Source organism: Haliotis rufescens, unplaced genomic scaffold (assembly GCF_023055435.1).
Source record: "Haliotis rufescens isolate VD_foot unplaced genomic scaffold, xgHalRufe1.0.p SCAF_100, whole genome shotgun sequence".
Classification (NCBI taxonomy): domain Eukaryota; kingdom Metazoa; phylum Mollusca; class Gastropoda; order Lepetellida; family Haliotidae; genus Haliotis; species Haliotis rufescens.
Window position 1 is genome coordinate 200,483 of NW_025963781.1, and position 22,727 is coordinate 223,209.

Sequence of the window (22,727 nt, forward strand, 5' to 3'; positions counted from 1 at the left end):
TCATTTGTTGTTTAACGCCGCACTCAGCAATATTCCAGCTGTGACGGCGGTCTGTAAATAATCGCGTCTGGACCAGACAATCCAGTGATTGACATCATGAGCATCGATCCACGCAATTGGAATCGATGACATGCATCAACCAAGTCAGCGAGCCTGACCACTCGATCCCGTTAGTCGCCTCTTACGACAAGCATAGTCGCCTTTTACGGCAAGCATGGGTTGCTGAAGACCTATTCTACCCCGGATCAAACATACAAACTTTATCGGTGGTATTTCACGAAAATAATTGACACCCGAGACATAAGCACAACATGAGATCGTTTATTTCCAATTAAATCAGGCCTGCCTGTTCTTTCTTGGTGGTATTTCACGAAAATATATGGGGTCAAATTTTTGTCGGCTCCGAAACAGCAAATAGTTCGCCTTCACAATCCGCGTGATAAGCACGTGTTCGAGGCCGCCTTGTGGAGATACACGCTGGTAGGAAATGGGAGAAAGACGGAGCCGTTTCCGAATTCTTTCCCTTTTCAAAAATTGTCCCAGCGCATGGCGAGCTTCCGCTAAACCAAACGCTCTTCCTTTGTGTAATATGGACGTTCTCAGATCATCTGAATTTATAGAGTAAACGTCGTATGCGTTTACGCATGACCAGATCTCTCCACTGTCGACGTCACAAGGGCTGGACCAACAGTTTTTAACTTCCGGGTCATCAAAAGATACGAACCCGGATGTTTTTAAAAAAGATTTTTCTTTAACTAGGACGTCCATGTATTTCATTTTCTCGCGTACAGTTCTTGCTAACAGCATAATGCGCAGCGAGAATTGGAACATTGGTTGTTTTATGGGGTGGAAGGAAATAGCATTTTGTTTCTCAGCTTTTAAGCCCACGGTCCACGCCCCGGTCTTCTCGTTGTAGTTTTGAGAAAACATGCCGTCGAACTGAAACAAATGGATTTGAATTTATATATGCTTTGAGTAATAAAAGAGAATCACGATCAGTTGGATTGAAAATCTCCTTAAACATAGTTGAAATTCGAGTCAATTTGATGTGGGATTCGTTCCTTCGTTCGTTTGTTGTCTAACACCGCACCCATCAATATTACAGCTATATGACGGCGGTCTGTAATTATCCGAGTCTGGACCAGACAATCCAGTGACTGACATCATGAGCATCGATCTACGCAATTGGGACCGATGACATGCATCAACCAAGTCAGCGAGCCTGACCACCCGATCCCGTTAGTGGCCTCTTACGACAAGCACAGTCGCCTCTTTCGACAAGCACGACCTCAGGCGCTTACTAACGAACACGGCTATGGTTCTGACAGACCAAGAACGTAATCAGAACTAATCACAGAGTCGAACCAGCTCTTCCACTTATTGAGTGAATGAGGAACACGAGAAAAGGGTTTTACACATTGTACCCATGTTGGGGCATCGAACCCGGATCCTCGGCGTGACGAGCGAACGCTTTAACAACTAGACCCACCCCCTTGTTTAAATGAACTATATGTCTCTATGCGACTATGTAGATAACAGGGGGCACGGGTGGCCAAGTCGTCTGAGGCGCCGCGATTCGCTGTGCAGAGTTGCGTCCTTTGGGCACGCCAGAAACCTATAATTATGGGCTCGAATCCCAGTTCGCCCCGATTATGTTTCTAGGTTTGTCAGCACCATACCCGTGCTCGTGGGTTTCACCGAAGTGGTAAACGTCTGAGACCTGCGTCACTTCGGGCTTTCCTCCCACATTAAGCTGACACGCCGTGATATAACTGGAATACTGTTAAAAGCGGCGTTAAACCCAACTAACTCACTCACTATGTAGATAACAATATTGTTAAACTTGCGTTCAGGTCATAGGGGCGGTCGGGTAGCCTAGAGGTTAAAGCGTTCGCTCGTCACGCCGAAGACCCGGGTTCGATTCTTGACATGGGTACAAAGAGTGAAGCTCATTTCTGGTGTCCCTAGCCGTGATATTGCTGGAATATTGCTAAAAGCGGTGTAAAACCATACTCACTCACTCACCTTTACGGTTGTTCCACATTCAGCTATTTACACGCTTCCGTAATCTACCAGGAATATAGCTGTCAGCCGTGTAAAATCATATCCCCTCAATTTCATACAACCGGGAGGGCATCGGATCATAAACTTACCTCTCTCGCGATTGTACACGACAGACCCGTCACCTTCTCAACACACCTCCCAAGCTCCGAGTCCTCATGTGACGTCACGGTGTCGTTCAGGCAGCCCAGAAGGTGGGGTGCAACTTGCCTGAGGGTGGGGCCGCTCAGGATCACCCCCGGGCCTCCCATGCAGTAAGGCTTGTCGTCATGGAGACCTAAATTTCCCTTCTCGTCCGCCTTACCGGTACCCGGGTGCCCCATGTACAAGTGTTGAGAGCTGTTGATGGAATTGAGGAAAGTCCGGAGGCGTTCCGTGTTGACAAACACGTCGTCGTCGAGTCTCACGAACCAGTGGAAGTCGTGGCCGTGTTGGCTGGACATGTGGCGGAGCATCTCGAAGGACTTCCTTTGCGGCGGGTACTCGTCGTCGGCGACGTCGCTCAACACTATCACCGGCAGCGATGTTTCATAATTCTCGCCCGTCCCCACAAAAAACACAAGCCGGCCTGGGGCATGTTTTCCCCATGTTTTGTAAATAGCTTCAGCTCGTGTTTTGAGATACCTCCTGGCAGTCATCACGCCGATGAACACAAGTCTCTCCGTGGGAATGTCCGAGTCACACAGCGGCTTGGGATCTGTGGGTGGAGGGCGTGGCCGTCCCCATCCCCCCGGCGACCTGCACGCCGCCTCCTGTCGGCGCCACAGGACAACGAGGACGGTGTGACTGGTGATGTATCCGGTCAGAAAGCCGATAACGAGGCTGCACAAGAAGTCCCGGAACATACGATGTGACGCACGTCTACCCATGATGCATCTCACTCCCTCGTCGTTATCAACTGAAAAAGACAATGCAGAAAACTAAAAGGAATAAAATGCTCAATGATGTATCAGTTTAATTAAGGGAAACCATCAATCTTTCTCAAACCAGACCTCAGTTCTCGCTACCGCTAAACAAAGATCTGAGGACATCACATTACAGGTCACGTCAGACCGACCTTGCACGAACTTTGACCGACAAACGGAATGACCAATCAGAAGGCAGCTTTCTCGTGCTTTACGGCACAAATTTCAAATTGGTGACTACGCTTCGAAACATATTTTGACAAATTCTCGATTACAAACTTGAAACCTGAACAAAAAAACATTCTGGAATGGCTAATAGATGGTCTAGATTGTAATGATTCAGTCGTTAAACCCGTAACTATCGTTCGGAATACCCATGTTAAAGTTTTCTTGATTGCATGATTAGAAATCACATTCCGAGTGTCACTTTCATAATCTGGTAAGCGACGCACTGATTGGTCAGATGGGATGGGACGTCTTCAGATCTTTGTTTAGCGGTATTGGGGAAAACATCGGGTTTTGATGTGTTAGAAGCGTTAAGTCGTCTGTATAATTTGTGGTTTTCATCTCCCGTCCATCCTAAATTACTACTTAAATATATAATAAATGTTTGTTTAATTGTTTGTTTCTTGTTTAACGCCTGATCCGATAATGATGGGAACTGATTAAATCCGTGCTATTTAGACCCGTTAATTCGACAGTCTCGCGCTGTGACTCCGACACACCTAATTTGTAATAAATTACCAAAATCACTCATTAATCAGTCTCGTTAATCCAACACATTGATCAGTATACTCCGTGGTCATGTGCCCCCTACTTCACAGCCCGTGTTTTGATGAGAAACAAGTCTGATAGTAGCTGCATACTACGACGGCTGCAGAGAAAACTTGCTTAACAATAAACAACAAGAGTTTGCCACTAACGTGGCTATATCCCCCACCACTGTTGCAGAATTTATGACATAATTCAATCTAAACAAACCCTAATTTTTTTAACCGAGGTGGAACTTGTCATTGAAATTGTAAAAAAATAAGAGTTTGGAACCAAAGTCCATCTTGTTGCCATGGAAACGTAAAAAATACAAATTTCTAAAATTTATAAATAGCAAAAGGCACCAGTTCAGCATGTACCTGACAGACCTGCAAAGTTTCAGGAAAAAATATTGAACTGTTTTTTAGTTATGCTCCGGAAACGAACCCTACCCTCACAGAACCTTAGTCCATCTTGTTGCCATGGAAACGTAAAAAATAAACATTTCTAAAATTTATAAATAGCAAAAGGCACCAGTTGAGCATGTACCTGACAGACCTGCAAAGTTTCATGAAAAAATATTGAACTGTTTCTGAGTTATGCTCCGGAAACGAAACGTGACGGACGGACGGACGGACGGACAGAGCCCGTTTCTATATGCCCCGCCAACTTTGTTGGGCGGGGGATAATAAATGCTTTAAATAAACAAAACGGGATTAATCACATGCTTAGATTACTTTAATCTCATTAAAAACAGATACAAGTTCTTGCGACCATTGAGACGACTTAATTTCATTTAAGCATCATTATTAAGGAGTCACACAGATAATAAGAAATAAAAGTATTCGCAAACGTCACATTTTTAGCGTCCAACAGTGCAGTTCATTTGCATCTGGAATGAATAGTTTTATACCCACATTGACTGTTACTTGACATGCATTTGCACATACATGGGAAACACAAGCTGATTTGGTGAAGGCGAGGTTTTTGGGTTGCCTTTTCCATCACCTTCAGTCTTGAACTTTTCATTATTTTTTATAGTCGCCCACTTTCAGTTTCATAAAACCATCCAATCAGTGTGACAGGGATAAACAACATGTTCTTCAACTGTTGGCTGGTTGGTTTGTTGTTTAACGCCGCACTCAGCAATATTCCAGCTATATGACGGCGGTCTGTAAATAATCGAGTCTGGACCACACAATCCAGTGAGCATCAATCCCTGCAATTGGGATTGATGACATGCATCAACCAAGTCAGCGAATCTAACCACCATATCCCGTTAGTCGCTTCTCACGACAAGCATAGTCGCCTTTTGGGCAAGCATGGGTTGCTGAAGACCTATTCTACCCCGGTATTCCTTTCAAACCCGTTCGCCAGCTTGAATATCACCCCGAACTAGAAATTGTATTAACGAATTTCCATTTTCAAAACAAAACTGAGCTGTATGTCACTGTGAAAGCCCGAGTTCGATTACTTTGTGAATTGGTTTTTTTGTCACATATCTGAAACAACACATGACTTCGGGACCGACCATTTGTTTGAGTGAGTAAGTGTGGTTTTACGCCGCTTTTAGCAATATTCCAGCAATATCACGGCGGGGGACACCAGAAATGGGCTTCACACATTTTACCCATGTCGGGAATCGAACCCGGGTCTTCGGCGTGACGAGCAAACGCTTTAACCACTAGGCTACACACAAACAACGGTCGCTGAACATCCTTGATGTCCGGAAAAGAGAGAGAAAGAAATTATGTCTTTGGAAGTAATGGCTGAAAATATATCCTGTCTCTAAACCAATGAATATAATAACAAATGTTCAGGGGGTATTTTATTGTCAATATTTTTCATTTTCTTTCGCCTATCCTCTCTTTCTGTAGATGCCCATGTAGCCCGTGATACGAGGCACAAATATTTATATGTGTTTTTCTATTTGTTTGTTTGTTTGTTTAACGCCGCATTTGGCAATATTCCAAACACGACAGCGGTGTGTGTATAAACGTGTCTGTACTAGACAATCCAGTGAACGATATGATGAGCAACGATCCAAAGCGACGGGTTACAATGACACACAATCAACCATTCACCGAGCCTGACCACCCGATCCCGTTAGTCGCCTCTTCCGACAAGCATAGTCGCTGAAGACCTATTCTACCCCGGATCACTGGTCGAATATTATTTGAATTTTTATCAGTCAGTAACTTTTGTTATTTACTTATATACATAAATCAGTTAATCTTCCAGATTAACGTGTGCGAATTAACAACTCGTGGGTAGAGAGTTACGTCCATTTATATTTCTGTAGACATCTCCATCAGTCACCGACATGTGAGGTCTTCAGATTAGCGCCGTCCGGACTAAACAGGTTTTGTTTTGTTTTGTATTTTGCAATATTTGCTAGTTTGTCATCTGTTCGTTTTTTCTGATCATTCTTCAACTGAAAACAGTATCAAGGGCTTTGTTAGCTTATTCTCAAAATCCAGGGCACATTTTCGTAATGTTTCATCATGAGTGAGTGAGTGAGTGAGTTGGGTTTAACACGGATTTTAACATTATTCCAGTTATATGCTTAATGTGGGAAACCCACGAGCACGGGTATGGTGCTAACAAACCTAGAAACATAATCGGGGCGAACCGGAAACTGAACCCACAATCATAGGTTTCTGGCGTGCCAAAGGGACGGAACTCTGCACAGCGAATCGCGGCGCCTTAGACGACACAAACTACGGATCATGAACAGTTGTTCCGTCATATAACGACTCATTGGCTTAAGCTTATTATGAAAGAAAATCCTAAATTGACAATTGTATTTTTAAGAACTGTTACTAAAAGACTTTTCAAATTTCGTTTTTGAACCGGATTCCGACATTTGCACCTCGAACCACAGGGGGCGTGGCCAAAAGAGGCACATTAGAATTAAATTTCTATAGTTTTCTAACCTACCAGAGAAAAAAAATCAAAACATCAAATCGCTCTCCTTACCCAGTTTCCCTGTATCGGTGCTCATGCTTTCAGTCACTGGTTTGCTCTGACCAGACTCCGTTATGTACAGGCTGACGTGATTCAGCTGTAATATTGCTGATTGCGGCGTTGAAGAACATGTACTTTTGCTGCTTTGATCAATAGTTTAGTTAGTTAACGGCTTGTGATCTTAAGCTTAATATGGAAGAAAAACCCAAATTGACGCATATTGTTTCTAAATTTTGAACAAATCCACCCGATATTGTGTTAACACTAAGGATGATATTCGGCTGAGTCTGGATTTGAACTCCCAAGCAGCGGATCCTGGTATCCGTCCTTTATTTACTAAGCAAAAGGAAAAGGAAGGCAGTTGTTTTCAATCGGATCGTCTCTGCCCAACAGCACCTGGGCGAGCGGGAATCCATATTAGAACTACTTTCGTACACGTGACCACCACGTGCCTCAATTTAACATGGCGACAGTCTTGAATTTTTTTATGACTGATTCCTTTTATAACGGATGACAACTCTTTCCGTTCGCTCTTGTCAACAGATCAAAATGTATATCTGATGTCTGTTACCATGCCCTCTGTTAAGTGCGGGACTACCATGCCCTCAGTATGTCCGTCATGTCATAGGGATCTGGCGTTACACGGTTTACAGTAAAATTCATATCACTACTCTATTGGACCCTTGAAGATCCGGGGTAGAATAGGTCTTCAGCAACCCAAGCTTGACGTAAAAGGCGACTATGCTTGTCGTAAGAGGCGACTAACGGGATCGGGTGGTCAGGCTGGCTGACTTGATTGATGCATGTCATCGATCCCAATTGCTTAGATCGATGCTCATGATATCGATCACTGGATTGTCTGGTCCAGACTTGATTATTTACAGACCGCCGTCATTTTGCTGAATGCGGCGTAAAACAACAAACCAACCAACCACTTCTCTATTGCTGCGCGAGATAACGTGCGAAGCGGAATAAGCCGAATCGACCCGAGTCGACTTGTCGCTTATATCATGCTGGGTGAACTTATTTGATCATCAATATTTTGATCACAACTAAGTATGGTAGGCTGAGTTATCCAACAAAGGTTGATCACGGTATTTGCTGAAAGTCATGCGACCGCCTCCGTGGTCTAGTGGTAGAGCGTCCGCCCGGAGAGCGTAAGGTCCGGGGTTCGATCCCCGGACGCGTCATACCAAAAGACGTTAAAAGATGGTACTTGTTGTTACCCTGTCTGGGGCTCGGCGTTAAGGGGCTAAAACAAGGACTGGTCGGCTCGGAGTCAGTAAACTGTGTCTGAGTGGGGTATTCATGTTAAACTGCGGCATGGTATTTCAGTGGGCTAGCACTATAAATCGGCATCAGTCCGGACTAGTACAAGCAGCCACACAAACACACACACGTACATGCACGTCGCTATATAAGTGCAATAATCTTGGACGCGACGTTAAACCCCATTTCGGCTCGGCTGAAAGTCATGCAGAAATTTGAATACCACAGGCGACAATATTTTCAACATGGAGAAGCTTCAAGATTGAATATTTTATGAAAGCTTCATTCATTAATACTCTCGTCTCGCGCAAACATTCACCAAGAAACCGACCCGATACGCAAGTTAATTTTTCCCTCTTGACGTTCAAAGAAATAAATAAAAACGCAATCGAAATAATATTTAACAAAATGCTTTTCAGTGTGCATGTCAGGGCTAATTATATATTGACTTTCAATGTTAGAAAAAAAGATTGAGGTGTGGTGGTGAGTTACCTCCCTTCATCCGACAGTGCGTTGATGTGAACGCCACACACGGTGGGGTAGCCTACTGGTTAAAGCGTTCGCTCGTCACGCCGAAGACCCGGGTTCGATTCCCCTCTTGGGAACAATGTTTTAAGCCCATTTTTTTTGCCCTTCCCCCAACCATTCCCCTCGGCTGCTAATAAGAGATAAAAGGATAAAATTAAAAGGATCGATGTTAAGTTGCATCAGGAATGAATCATTTTATAAAAATACTGACTGTTACTTGTCATGTGTTGAACGTGCGTGGGAGAAGCCATGGTTGCGTTCAGATGCAGGTTTTGGGTGGCTGTATCCATCACCTTAAATCTTGCACTTTTCATTGTTTTTAATAGTCGAGGTCCATTTTCCAGTTTCATAAAATCACCCAATAAGTGCGACAGGCTTAAACTACGTGTTAACTGCACTGTCAGCATACTCAGACGCTTGTTGGCATGAGTTCGTGTTTGCCACCCGACATACCTAGGGCCCCCTTCACTAATGAGGATGGAATCAAGGACATCTGTGCCTTATTTAAATATGGCGAGTATATTATATTACGACGGTTATGTATGAAGCTGGCAGTGGGGATTTATTCGCCATTCTAAGTGGACGGTTATAGGTGTGAAAAGAACTGCGGGCTTAAAATATGGAAGAAAATATCTAAACTTGTCTGATGTACGACTACACTGTATATATTTATAGGCTGTGTCCCACATCACGTGACCGTGTCTCAACAATCACATGAGTCACCAGTACACTGTCGGAATGAGTCACAGCGCAACGGATGTATGGAACTAGTTTATGCCGACACTCCTTTCGCTGGATTCGCCCCTTTCCGTCACCTGCAAGAAGACTCGTCCCCCTATCGATCAATGATGTTATGTGAGAAAATACGACAAACCAATCAGAATGCGTCTTCGTCAAAGAATCCCTCAGAAATAATTTTAAATTGCATCTGAAATATATATCATATATGGGGAAAATGTGTGAACCATTACGCAACGAGTTGACAATTGCTTTAGGTATGCCCGTTTGCGCTAAGACGGAACCCGGTCGCAAAAATGGCCACGAGAGGGGCACGAGTAGCTATTCGGCTTGTCCCGGAATAACACGAGTTGGTCACGAATGCTTTCGCTGGACCACAAGCACAACGTATGCCCTTGATGGAAAGAAAGGAGAAGACTTCAGGCCCCCTGCTTTTCTACAAAATGTGTATATCACACCGAATTCGTCCATAATTGAATACGTGTACAAAATGTGGTCCCTCTCATATTCAGAGCAATTTACGAATTAGCGTTAGGAATTGGCACTAGTCCTATCGTCCTTGCGAAACTACCCAATAGTTAAGGTATCATATGGACTAGTAGAGATTTTCCATTTTTAAGGGTTTTGCTATATGTTATCATCATATGGACTAGTGGACTAAAATTGTTAGTCTCTACCGCTGTCTTAACTGCAGTATCTAAATTACAACCGTAATTAAGTCTCCGGTCTCTAGTAGATAGAGTGTCTGCCCGGAGAGCGGAAGGTCGGTGGCTTCTTTTTGTTACCCTGCCTGCCTCTCGGCATGAATGAGATTCAACAAGGACTGGTCGGCTCGGAGTCAGTATACTGTGTCTGAGTGGGGTATTCATGCACGTTAAACTGCGGCATGGTATCTCAGTGTGCTAGCACTATAAATCGGCATCAGTCCGGACTAGTACAAGCAGCCACACACACACGTGGTCTCATGCCAATTTAGTATTGATAAAACTATAGAAGTCTGACACAAATCGATTACAGTAAAGTACGGTTATAACGAACTCAAAGGGACTACTAATTTTAGTTCGTTATAACCGAAGTTCGTTATAAGCATATATACAGCATAACTACAGCAAATAGTCGGGACCAAAAAGTAAGTTCGTTAAATCCGTCAGTTCGTTATAAGCGTGTTCGTTATAACCGTAGTTTACTGTATTACATAAATAAGCATTTCATGAACCTATACCCCTCTTTTACCAGTATTTACATAGAAAGCACCAAAGATATTGAGGAGGTATCAGCTGCAGTTGTCATTTACTGTAAGATTGTGTCGATGCGAAAACCTGATGGAAGCTCGATTTTTACGGTTGAAGCTCATGCTATACTATTGGCTTTGCAATAAATTGAAACGTTTACCAAAAACAGTTTTATCATACTCTCTGAATGTCTATCCATGCAATGAGAAATCATTATTAGCTGACATTTTAAGGTGGCATCGCAATTTGTCACACACACTCGCACACGCACACACACACACACACACACACACACACACACACGCACGCACGCACGCACGCACGCACGCACGCACACACACACACACACACACACGCACGCACGCACACACACACACACACACACAGATTCGGCACATGAATGACATATAGACAATGCTGAGAGATATAAATATAAATTGCCAAAGCAAGATAATAAGACATCTAGATTATCCGCCGAAACATCAAAATGTGGCTTAAAGGGCAAAATAGCTGCGAGAGTTATCAATGGACCGCTGCACCGTAGCCTCATTGGTCGTTGGTTTCAATCCCAGGTTAGCTCCAATTAAGACCCTTGGCTTGTGAGCGCCATACCGATGCTCAGGAAAACGTCAACGACTGGAATCACGTCGGGCGTTCCTCTCACATTAAGAGGGGCGGTCGGGTAGCCTAGTGGTTAAAGCGTTCGCTCGTCACGCCGAAGACCCGGGTTCGATTTCCGACATGGGTACAATGTGTGAAGCCCATTTCTGGTGTCCCCCGTCGTGATATTGCTGGAATATTGCTAAAAGCGGCGTAAAACCAAACTCATTCACTCACTCACTCCCACATTAAGATGTCACACCGTGATATTAATGAAATACTGTTCAAGATAACGTTCGTTATACAAGTATCCGTAAACCAAACTCATTAGTATATTACCAGTGAAGATCTGGGCCCTGTTCCGCAAAGCGATCGAAGTGCTAAGACAATCATAACGCCCATACTTTAACATCGACCTACGACAGTTGAAGGGCTACGATCGCTTTGTATAACGTGCCCATGGGTTAGAACAGGTCTTCAGCAACTCGGGGGCACGGGTGGCCCAGTCGTCTAAGGCGCCGCGATTCGCTGTGCAGAGTTGCGTCCCTTGGGCACGCCAGAAACCTATGATTGTGGGTTCGAATCCCGGTTCGCCCTGATTATGTTTCTAGGTTTGTCAGCACCCTACCCGTGCTCGTGGGTTTCACCGAAGTGGTAAACGTCTGAGACCTGCATCACTTCGGGCTTTCCTCCCACATTAAGCTGACACGCCGCGATATAACTGGAATACTGTTAAAAGCGGCGTTAAACCCAACTCACTCACTCACTTCAGCAACTCATGCTTGCCTTAAAAGGCGACTATGCTTGTCGTTAGAGGCGACTAATGGGATCAGGTTGGTCAGGCTCGCTGAAAATCTAGTGACCGACAACATGAACATCGATCTCCGCAGTTGGGCCTCTTACGACAAGCATTGGTTACTGAAGACCAGCCGTCTAATCTGGATCTGCTCGTAGTTAGGCCGGCTTAGAGATCTCTGGCAGGTTGTAGTGTTATTCCATGTCATGGCGGGGACGCCAATAACATTACGCTTTCACGTTATCAGTTGGGAATTCGAACAGGAGTCAATGACGCGAAGAGCCATCACTGTAGCCACTCGGCTACCCCACTGCCCCCATAACTATGAAACCTGTTCAACTTAAATGTGGGGCGGTCGGGTAGCCTAGTGGTTAAAGCGTTCGCTCGTCACGCCGAAGACCCGGGTTCGATTCCCGTCATGGGTACAATGTGTGAAGCCCATTTCTGGTGTCCCCCGCCGTGATATTGCTGGAATATTGCTAAAAGCGGCGTAAAACCATACTCACTCACTCACTCAATGACGCGAAGAGCCATCACTGTAGCCACTCGGCTACCCCACCGCCCCCATAACTATGAAACCTATTCAACCTAAATGTGGGGCGGTCGGGTAGCCTAGTGGTTAAAGCGTTCGCTCGTCACGGGTTCCATTCCCGACATGGGTACAATGTGTGAAGCCCATTTCTGGTGTCCCCCGCCGTGATATTGCTGGAATATAGCTAAAAGCGGTGCTAAACCATACTCACTCACTAACTCAACCTAAATGTCATTTTGGTGATTCAACTCCGAAATCAAATTTCAAAGGTTATATAAACAAACCCACGATAAAAGAGAAAATGTAAAAATAAATGGTATGTTAATATCCGGTATTAGACATCGGATCTGGGCGAGTCGTGGTTCGCGTTTACAATGCAAGTGTTTATCAACAATCCCCGAGCAGCAGCTAATGCACTTCACTGATTAAACAGCCTTTAGAACAATACTGCCTGCGCTGGGACGGAGGCGTTTGTCCACTCAGTGAAATGATTCGATATGCGTTGAAAGGAAGTCCCGGCAACATGTGGCTACCAGATAATGCTGTTCGGGTCGCCCCGCTCTGTAATGTTGTGTCATACAGGCGGCGAGACGTCTTAGCTTATCCCTTCATTTAAACAGCGACCTTATATTAATTAGCGACTGTGTCAGAACAAACTCGACGATAATATTTGACTGATAAGAATCAAAGGGTTAACAAAAGGATAAAACTTTCTTTGAGATAAGAGAATGGAGATACAAGAATGGAGATAAATCGCTTGTGTTATGTATGTAACGTAGATCACGTATCTAAATGTTTTGTTTTTTTTGGTTTGTTGTTTAACGCCGCTCTCAGCAATATTCCGGCTATATGACGGCGGTCTGTAAATAATCGAGTCTGGACCAGACAGTCCTGTGACTGGCATCACGAGCATCGTTCTATGCAATTGGGATACGATGACATGCATCAACCAAGTCAGCGAGCCTGACTACTCTATCCCGTTAGTGGCCTCTTACGACAAGCATGGGTTGCTGAAGACCTATTCTACCCCGGATCTTCACGGGTCTGTCTAAATGTAAACACATTGCTCTTAACGCGACATTATGTTTCTAGGTTTGTCAGCACCATGGCAGTGCTCGTGGGTTTCACCGAAGTGGTAAACGTCTGAGACCTGCATCACTTCGGGCTTTCCCCCCACATCAAGCTGACACGTCGTGATATAACTGGAATACATTTAAAAGCGGCGTTAAACCTAACTCACTCACTCACTCATTCACTCACTTAACGTCACAATATGTTGATGTTAAACTGACCGAGTTTGTTTTTATGCAATTGAAAATTGAAAAAATGGTTCACTTGTTAAATTTGAGGATTCGATGTATCGTTTCTGGGTTGTTCGAACCAAGTATCGATATATTTATCTATCTTCTTGAGTCTTTTATTATATAATAGACGTTACTAAGTTGAGTTTGTCATACATATGAAGTACCGGACATCCCGCTGCACGTCGTGGTATAAGTACAATAGCAACGCGACATTAAAACTAATTTCACCTCACTTAAAAACATTACAACACAAGATGCGCGTATGTGCCAAATGTTTGTTTGCATTCAGTAATATTCCAGCTATTTGTAAATAATCGAGTCTCGACCAGACAATCCAGTGATTGATACTATGAGCATCGATTTATGCAATTGGGATACGATGACATACATCAACTAAGTCAGCGAGCCTGACCACCCGATCCCGGTAGTCGCCTCTTACGACAAGCATAGTCGCCTATTAAGGCAAGCATGGATTGCTGAAGACCTATTCTACCCCGGATCTTCATGGGGCTCTTCCAAATGAAGATACACGTGTATTTCATAAATTCTGTTTAGTACACGTGTGGTGGACGATTTGAAACATTGTGAGAAGATGTGTATACCTACACATGAATGTCATATAAAATTGCTTCTCTACACGTGACTGTACATGTCACACATTATATTCATCTGCACGTGACTGTACATGTCACACATCATATCCACCTACACGTGATTGTCACACATTATATCCACCTACACGTGACTGTACATGTCACACATCATATCCACCTACACGTGTTACATATGTGTTATTCCCCTACACGTGACTGTCACACATTTTACAGTGAAACCTCCTTGCACCTATATAATCCTGAAGCTCAGGTATCCGTTTAAATCACATAAGTACTGACGGTTTCATATATATATTTGATTTTACAACCAACAAAAATAAATTGCTTCCTGGATGAACTGAAAATTATATGTCATGAACAGGCATTTAAATGTTAGTCAGAATTGTTTTTCGCGTTTTTCCAAGAGGTGACCGACAAAATTGCCTGTGTCTTCAAAAGAAATTACCAGGCCCCAAATCACCATCACCATCACCCCTCCATAATTGTCGTAAAGGACGGCTGCATGTACGCAAAGTACATTTTTCTTTGACAATAAAACGTTAATCACTGCAAGACAGGTGATAATTCCTACCAATTCAGTGAGAACGTCAAAGGCCGGATAAACGAGGCTTACACGAGAGGGGCTCAACGTACGTCACACAATGAATGAGGTGCTCGTTTGCGGAAGCAACATGAGTCCTATATTACTTCCTCTGTCCCACGAGATGTGCAGGCTTGTTTGTGTTGGTGTCATGAACGTCCGGTCACGTCATGACATTTTATAAACACTGAAGAGAAGCGCTCTTCACATCATGGCCATCAACCTCTGCACCGGTGGGGACGGTCGGGTAGCCTAGTGGTTAAAGCGTTCGCTCGTCACGCCGAAGACCCGGGTTCGATTCCCGACATGGGTACAATGTGTGAAGCCCATTTCTGGTGTCCCCCGCCGTGATATTGCTGGAATATTGCTAGAAGCGGCGTAAAACTATACTCACTCACTCACTCTGCACCGGTGGAGTCATTTTGGAGCACTCACGACCGGGTCGTAGATGGTGGTACGTTGTTAGAATAGTTCATTAACTGAGTTTTAGGTTTAAAATGGGGGCAAGGGTGGCCCAGTCGTCTAAGGCGCCGCGATTCGCTTTGCAGAGTTGCGTCCCTTGGGCAAGCCAGAAACCTATGATTGTGGGTTCGAGTCCCGGTTCGTCCCGATTATGTTTCTAGGTTTGTCAGCACCATACCCGTGCCCGTGGGTTTCACCGAAGTGGTAAACGTCTGAGACCTGCATCACTTCGGGCTCGGAGTCAGTATCCTGTGTCTGAGTGGGGTATTCATGTTAAACTGCGGCATGGTATCTCAGTGAGCGAGCACTATAAATCGGCATCAGTCCGGACTAGTACAAGCAGCCACACACACGCACACACACACACACACACACACACACACACACACACACGTGCATGCACGTCGCTATATAAGTGAAATAATCTTGGACGCGACGTTAAACCCAATTTCACCTCACCTATTAAGTATTTGAGTATAAAAAAACGTCAGTATACATTACAGACAAAAGAATTAATTGAAAGTTTGATATATATATATTAAATATTACCGGTCAGACACGTGTCCACTGTTATCAACCGACATATTGGTCGATATACATTCATGCATTTCCAAAGCCGTACCTATATTCACGAGACGCCATTGTCAATAGGTCAAGTGCTATTAACACGAAGTAAGTATATTTGCAGCTCAAATATACAAATGTTTGTGTATCCATGTAAGTATACAATAAATCACCTTACCTGATATCTGTCACCCCTGCTGTTCTAAATAACTTTGGGGTGCCTCACGCCGCTTAGGGGGTTGTCACTGACTGAGGCATCGTTCTGGTCGCTACTCCGTAGCGCTGTCAGGAGTTGTGGCGCATCTCGCATACAGATATCTACAAGCAGAGATACGAGCTCCACAGCAGTGCGCATGAACTGAATGTTTATCATGTATATGGAGAAGCCTGGAAGCGCTTGTTATTTATCGCACATTGTTTTCTGCACCCGACGTGAAGAAGTGTGCACCATCTTGTTCCCATGTGTTGTGGAGTGTAGGGACTATATCGCGCTGACTTATGACGTACACGTTTATGGGTTGCGTAGACTGAACATTCAGGCCTACAATACCCTAAAATGTGATTACGCAATATAATATAATATAATATTGTCACTATGTTTTAGTTTTATTGTTTTTTTTAATGAATTGACGTTACTTGTTGATGCAGTACAGTAGATGTCTAGTTGTATGTCTTTATCAGTTCCGTTGGGATTTATTGCAGACGTGGGTCACCATTTCCACTTGTTTTGTCATAAACAGATGCGGATTAAAATACAGCTATGACGTCACTGTATTGTTTCAGCGTGGATTGTTTGAAATGAATTGACATTTTACTGACCTACTTTTTGCAATGTACATTTTAAGCTCATGCATTAATTCTAAGAAACAAGAACGTTGAAATGACAAACAAATGCACGTGCAGCACGAATATGGGCTGCACAAATGCACCACAACATCGGAACACGTAGTTAAAGATTCGCATGCATTACGAATGTACTGCGTGAGATTTAAGTGCAGCAGAATTGTTTTATTTGTTGAATTTATTTTTTATTTATTTAACGATTTATTTTGACTTTTTCGGGCTGTATTTCAAATTTGATTACGCAGTATTTAGTTATTTTGATGCTGCATTTTAAGTCAGATAGTGAGTGAGTGAGTGAGTTGGGTTTAACGCCGCTTTTAACATTATTCCAGTTATATCGCGGCGTGTCAGCCCGAAGTGATGCAGGTCTCAAACGTTTACCACTACGGTGAAACCCACGAGCACGGGTATGGTGCTGACAAACCTAGAAACATAATTGGGGCGAACCCGGATTCGAACCCACAATCATAGGTTTCTGGCGTGCCCAAGGGACGCAACTCTGCACACAGGCGTAACTGGGCATTCGTTGCAATTGATACTCTCCTACTTCGCTGGGTCGTCCATTATTCGTAACGCCTGGTGTTTTTTCCTCAACATATATTACTTACGATATGCTATCATCCACTGTTTGTCTGGTCTCGCAAGATAATTGTTATCTTAAAATATCTCCAAAGACATATAGCCATCCATTACTTACTAATATTCTAATGTTCCTCAGGAGTGTAGATCTGTGAACGGAACTTATATCCTTTCATGTACCAAGACGAAACACGTCCTATGCTAACTACTACTACTTCTACCATTATTATTATGATTATTATGATTATTATTAGTAGTTGTAGTGGTAGTAGTAGTAGTAGTAGTAGCAGCAGTGGTAGTAGTAGTAGTAGTAGTAGTAGTAGTGAGGGAGTGAGTGAGTATGGTTTTACGCCACTTTTAGCAATATTCCAGCAATATCACAGCGGTATTAATAGTAGTAGTAGTAGTAGTAGTAGTAGTAGTAGTAGTAGTAGTTATACTGCTACTACTACGACTACTACTATAATTATTACTACAGTACCACTGGTACTACTATTAATTAATAATACTAACACTGCTACTACTACTACTGCTACTACTACTACTACCACCGCTGCTATTACCACTACTACCACTACTACTTATAATAATACAATTAACACTGCTGCTAATAGTTAGGTTACTACTACTACAACTACTGCTAATACTGCCGCTACTGCTACTATTTTTACCACGACTACAACTATCATACCTACTACAACAACTACTTCTACTCCAACTACTAATCCTACGATTACTTTTTCAGGTACTACTCCATCTTCTGCTGCTACTACTACTATTACTACTACTACTACTACTACTACTACTACGACTACGACTACTACTTCTACTAGACCCGCGAAGATCCGGGGTAGAATAGGTCTTCAGCAACCAATGATTGCCGTATAAGCGACTATGCTTGTCGTAAGAGGCGGACCCGTAAAGATTCCGGGGTAGAATAGGTCTTCAGCAACCATAGCTTGCCGTAAAAGGTGACTATGCTTGTCGTAAAAGGCGACTAACGGGATCGGGTAGTCAGGCTCGCTGACTTGGTTGATGCATGTCATCGATCCCAATTGCTTAGATCGATGCGCATGATATCAATCACTGGATTGTCTGGTCCAGACTCGATTATTTACAGACCACCGTCATATAGCTACAATATTGCTGAATGTGGCGTTAAACAACAAACAAACTACTACAACAACTCCTACAACCACTACTTCCACTGCGACAATGTCCAACTGAAGACATAATATCCGTCTTTGTTCCAACCCAGCCACACCCGCGTCCATGTCTACACACGAAACACATGTGTTAGTACAGTAAAGAGGATGTTTAGGGAAATAAATACCTTAGCTTAAACAGAGTCAGCATGACATTTAGCGGTTCCAGATTTCGCCGGCAGTACACATCGGCAGGCCTGCAGAATCGGACTAGCGCAGAGAGCGCGATGGCGAGTTTCCTCCATCACGTGTTTGACCCACATGATAACTCACGAGTGATAAGGATATTCCCAACTTATCTATTCTCTATATCCAGTCGCCATCCTCCTTCACACTGATAGCTTATTCGCTGCTCGGGCCCCATTGTAACCAGACCTCGCCCTTATCGAGCATTATGTCATTTGCGTCGAACTGTGATACGTTGAATACCGACAGGCGATATACCGACATATTCCAGCGTATGTAAACCGGTTTGCGAAAAAATAAACATCCTTTTTAATACTTGATTGGCGTTTTTCATATATGGTACATACTTTTATTGGGTTGTATATATGCCAGGTGAAATGTTACGCAAGTTTTAAAAGTTGAGTCACATTTCGGATTTTATTCCTAGGACCTATATTCAAGGATAGGTATTTTTGCGATTTCTTGAAATAGTTGTCAGATTTCGACAGCATAATATAAGAATGAAATAACAAATTAAATTGATTTTGGGGGGAAACACGCTAAAGGGTTTGGTGGGTTTATTTTTTTTTAGGATATCGATGATAATTTTAACTAGTTAACGGTGTCAACGGGCAAAAAATGAGATGCTTTTTTCAAGCTCTATCTAAAATTGATAGGGTTTGTGGATTCGAGTAAAAGTCGTAGTAACAGCAGTAACGCCGAAGAATAATGTCAATTCAATATCGTAGCATCGATTTGATAATACCCGTCGTGTATGGTCAAAAACGTCCAATATCCTGCGAGGTTAAATTAGGCTCATAGCCTCTTGCAAAAAGCTAATCATTGGAATTGAAAAAAACAAGGAAAGATGCACTATAAAATGCACGCTTTTAAATAAAAAAAATCAGTGTAATTCCTTCAGCTCGAACACCACAAGCTCTGGCCTAAGGTTACAGTTTAATTTCATGCATTGTACATAATAATATTTAACATAGCACGTTAATAGTTAATCTGTTTTCCTGAGCGGTATTTATGAATGCAATGTGTGGTTTGTTTACCAATACGGATTTCACTGATGAAATAAAAATATATTTAAACCAATATCCGAGTGCTGTATTTGTGTTGTTTTTACTTGTTTTAACCAAACTCACTCAATCACGCGTTAGCGACACATTGGAGACGAAGCGCGCTGATATGTAGACTGACCGTACACCCCTTATCGCTCTAGTGTCAAAAGGGGGGCACGGGTGGCCCAGTCGTCTAAGCCGCCGCGGTTCGCTGTGCAGAGTTGCGTCCCTTGGGCACGCCAGAAACCTATGATTGTGGGTTCGAATCCCGGTTCGCCTCGATTATGTTTCTAGGTTTATCAGCACCATACCAGTGCTCGTGGGTTCCACCGAAGTGGTAAACGTCTGAGACCTGCATCACTTCGGGTTTTCCTCCCACATTAAGCTGACACGCCGCGATATAACTGTAATACTGTTAAAAGCGGCGTTAAACCCAACTCACTCACTTCACTGGGCGCCGCCATTTTTGTTTAAAGCAAATGCTTTGACCCTATACAGAGCTTCGGTGTAACCCACGAGCGCTCACAAATTCCAACTGACGTTCAGCGAAGCGCAGCACGTCCAAACGACATACATCGAAGACGTCATTGCTCTCTAAATGACGTCTTAAGTGCAATAACGTAATAATTAGAAATCGCGAAATGCGCTTACATACACCGAGACCGCCTCCGTGGTCTAGTGGATAGTCCGGAGGAAGGACTCGGTGAATCGATCCCTCGTCGCGTCAAATCAAATTACGTTACAAGATGAGTCTTTTTCGTACCCTCGGTACGCTCGGCATAAAGAGGCTAATACAAGCACTGGTCGGCTCGATTCAGTATACTGTGTCTGTGTGAGGTATATATTTTAAATTGCGCCATTGTATCATCGTGTGGTAGCTACCACTTTTAAACCGGTTTAAGTCCAAAGTAGTTCAAGCACACACACACACACACACACACACACACACACACACACACACACACACTAACAAACACACACACGCGCGCGCACACGCACGCACACACACACACACACACACACGTGGATGCACGTCGGTATATCAGTGCAATAATCTTGAACGTGACGTTAAGCCCCATTTCACCTCACCTTTAAATATGGAGACACAAGTCTTTTGATATTAACGATTGTATCGTGTTCCCTGAAGAAGAAATCTATATATTTTGTCTCTTAACTCACTACCCACCTCGAACATGTCTACATATATCTGAGACACGCACGTGTCGAGCCTGGACCAGAAAATCCACTGATTACCATCATGAATATTTGTGTTATGTTCGGTATGGTATTCTACACATTCACGTGTGGCACGTACAAGCATATCAGGACTGTGCGCATAGTAGACCCGTGATCACAGACAAGTTTTGTTTGTTTGTTTGTTTGTTTGTTTCCTTGTTGTTTAACACCGCATTCAACAATATCCCAGCTATATGACGTCGGTCTGTAAATATTCGAGTCTGGACCAGACAATCCAGTGATTGATATCATGAACATCGACCCACGCAATTGGGATACGATGACATGCATCAACCAAGTCAGCGAGCCTGACCACCCGGTCCCGTCAGTCGCCTCTTACGACAAGCTCAGTCGCCTTTTACGGCAAGCATGGGTTGCTGAAGACCTATTCTACCCCGGATCTTCACGGGTCAACAGACAAGTAATATATACAGGACAGATGCATATGCTCAGGATGGGCCTATATAAATACTTACATCATAGTGTAAACAGTTAAACCACTCAAACCCCGTTCACTACTGATAACGGGCCTAACTCACTATGACAAGATAGGCAAACAAGCTAACTCACCATGACAACGACATTACAAGGCCTTCGTTTACTACCACTTCATCGACGTTAATCCCGTTCAAAAGCTATGATGTCAAACCCAATCCTGGACCCACTTGCACAAAGTGATCTTAGCACTACAACAATTGTAAGCCTTTGTTAAAGTATGGGAGTTACAATCATCTTAGCGCTAAGATCGCTTTGTGCCAGTGGGCCTGGGCAGCCTTACCTGTTGTTCATAGCGATCCGAGTTTCAGCATCTCGCCGTATCTTTTGTTCTCGAACATGTGTGTTTGGGTTCAAGTAACTCGGCTCGTTTCCGAAGCAATGTCCGCTATATGACGATATGACTTCCGTTACGGGCCACGCCAACATATCTCGACCCAGTGTAACAATCACGCAGCTGTACACTTACGTCTGTTTAAAACGGTCACGGTATAATATTAGATGTTGTCCGCGGTCGTGGAGTATATGGTGATATATATATATATATATATATATATATATATATATATATATATATATATAAAAATATATATATGTATATATATGTACCTCAAACCCTTTGTGCAATCGTATATATTCTCCATGTGAGTGCACAGAGCAGGCACACGAGCTATATGGTGAGATGTATCCTGTGTGTAAACCTACAAATATACACCGAGCTGGTAGACGAGCTGTATGGTGAGATATACCGTGTGTGTGTACACAGAGCTGGTAGACGAGCTATGTGGTGAGATGTACCGTGTATGTGTACACAGAGCTGGTAGATGAGCTGTATGGTGAGATATACCGTGTGTGTGTACACCGAGCTGGTAGACGAGCTGTATGGTGAGATATACCGTGTGTGTGTACACCGAGCTGGTAGACGAGCTATATGGTGAGATATAACGTGTGTGTGTACACAGAGCTGATAGACGAGCTATATGGTGAGATATACCGTGTATGTGTACACAGAGCTGGTAGACGACCTATATGGTGAGATGTACCGTGTATGTGTACACAGAGCTGGTAGACGAGCTATATGGTGAGATGTACCCTGTATGTGTACACAGAGCTGGTAGACAAGCTATATGGTGAGATATACCGTATGTGTGTACACAGAGCTGGTAGACGAGCTATATGGTGAGATATACCGTGTATGTGTACACAGAGCTGGTAGACGAGCTATATGGTGAGAT

General features: G+C 43.5%; 1 protein-coding gene across 2 annotated transcripts; it reads right to left on the bottom strand.

Moving 5' to 3' along the window:
- Nucleotides 1-306: 306 nt before the first annotated feature.
- On the bottom strand, nucleotides 307-21,876 carry LOC124120523 (chondroitin sulfate synthase 1-like). Of its 2 annotated transcripts, none has more exons than XM_046483366.2 (4): nucleotides 21,776-21,876; nucleotides 16,081-16,220; nucleotides 2,154-2,959; nucleotides 307-939 (listed from the first exon to the last, which is right to left on the bottom strand). In XM_046483366.2, exons 3-4 carry the CDS (start codon nucleotides 2,928-2,930, stop codon nucleotides 337-339), a joined length of 1,380 nt encoding a protein of 459 aa, XP_046339322.2. In that variant the 5' UTR covers nucleotides 2,931-2,959; nucleotides 16,081-16,220; nucleotides 21,776-21,876; the 3' UTR covers nucleotides 307-336. The 2 variants fall into 2 exon arrangements, with proteins under 2 accessions (XP_046339322.2, XP_048247824.1); XM_048391867.1 differs by lacking the exon at nucleotides 21,776-21,876 and adding an exon at nucleotides 21,568-21,683.
- Nucleotides 21,877-22,727: the final 851 nt, after the last annotated feature.

Excerpts from the sequence above, each read along its gene's own strand:
- LOC124120523 (XM_046483366.2), bottom strand. The coding sequence starts at position 2,930 with ATGGGTAGACGTGCGTCACATCGTATGTTCCGGGACTTCTTGTGCAGC. Across the intron at positions 940-2,153 it reads CGTGTACAATCGCGAGAGAG|TTCGACGGCATGTTTTCTCA; the intron begins GTAAGTTTATGA and ends CATTTGTTTCAG.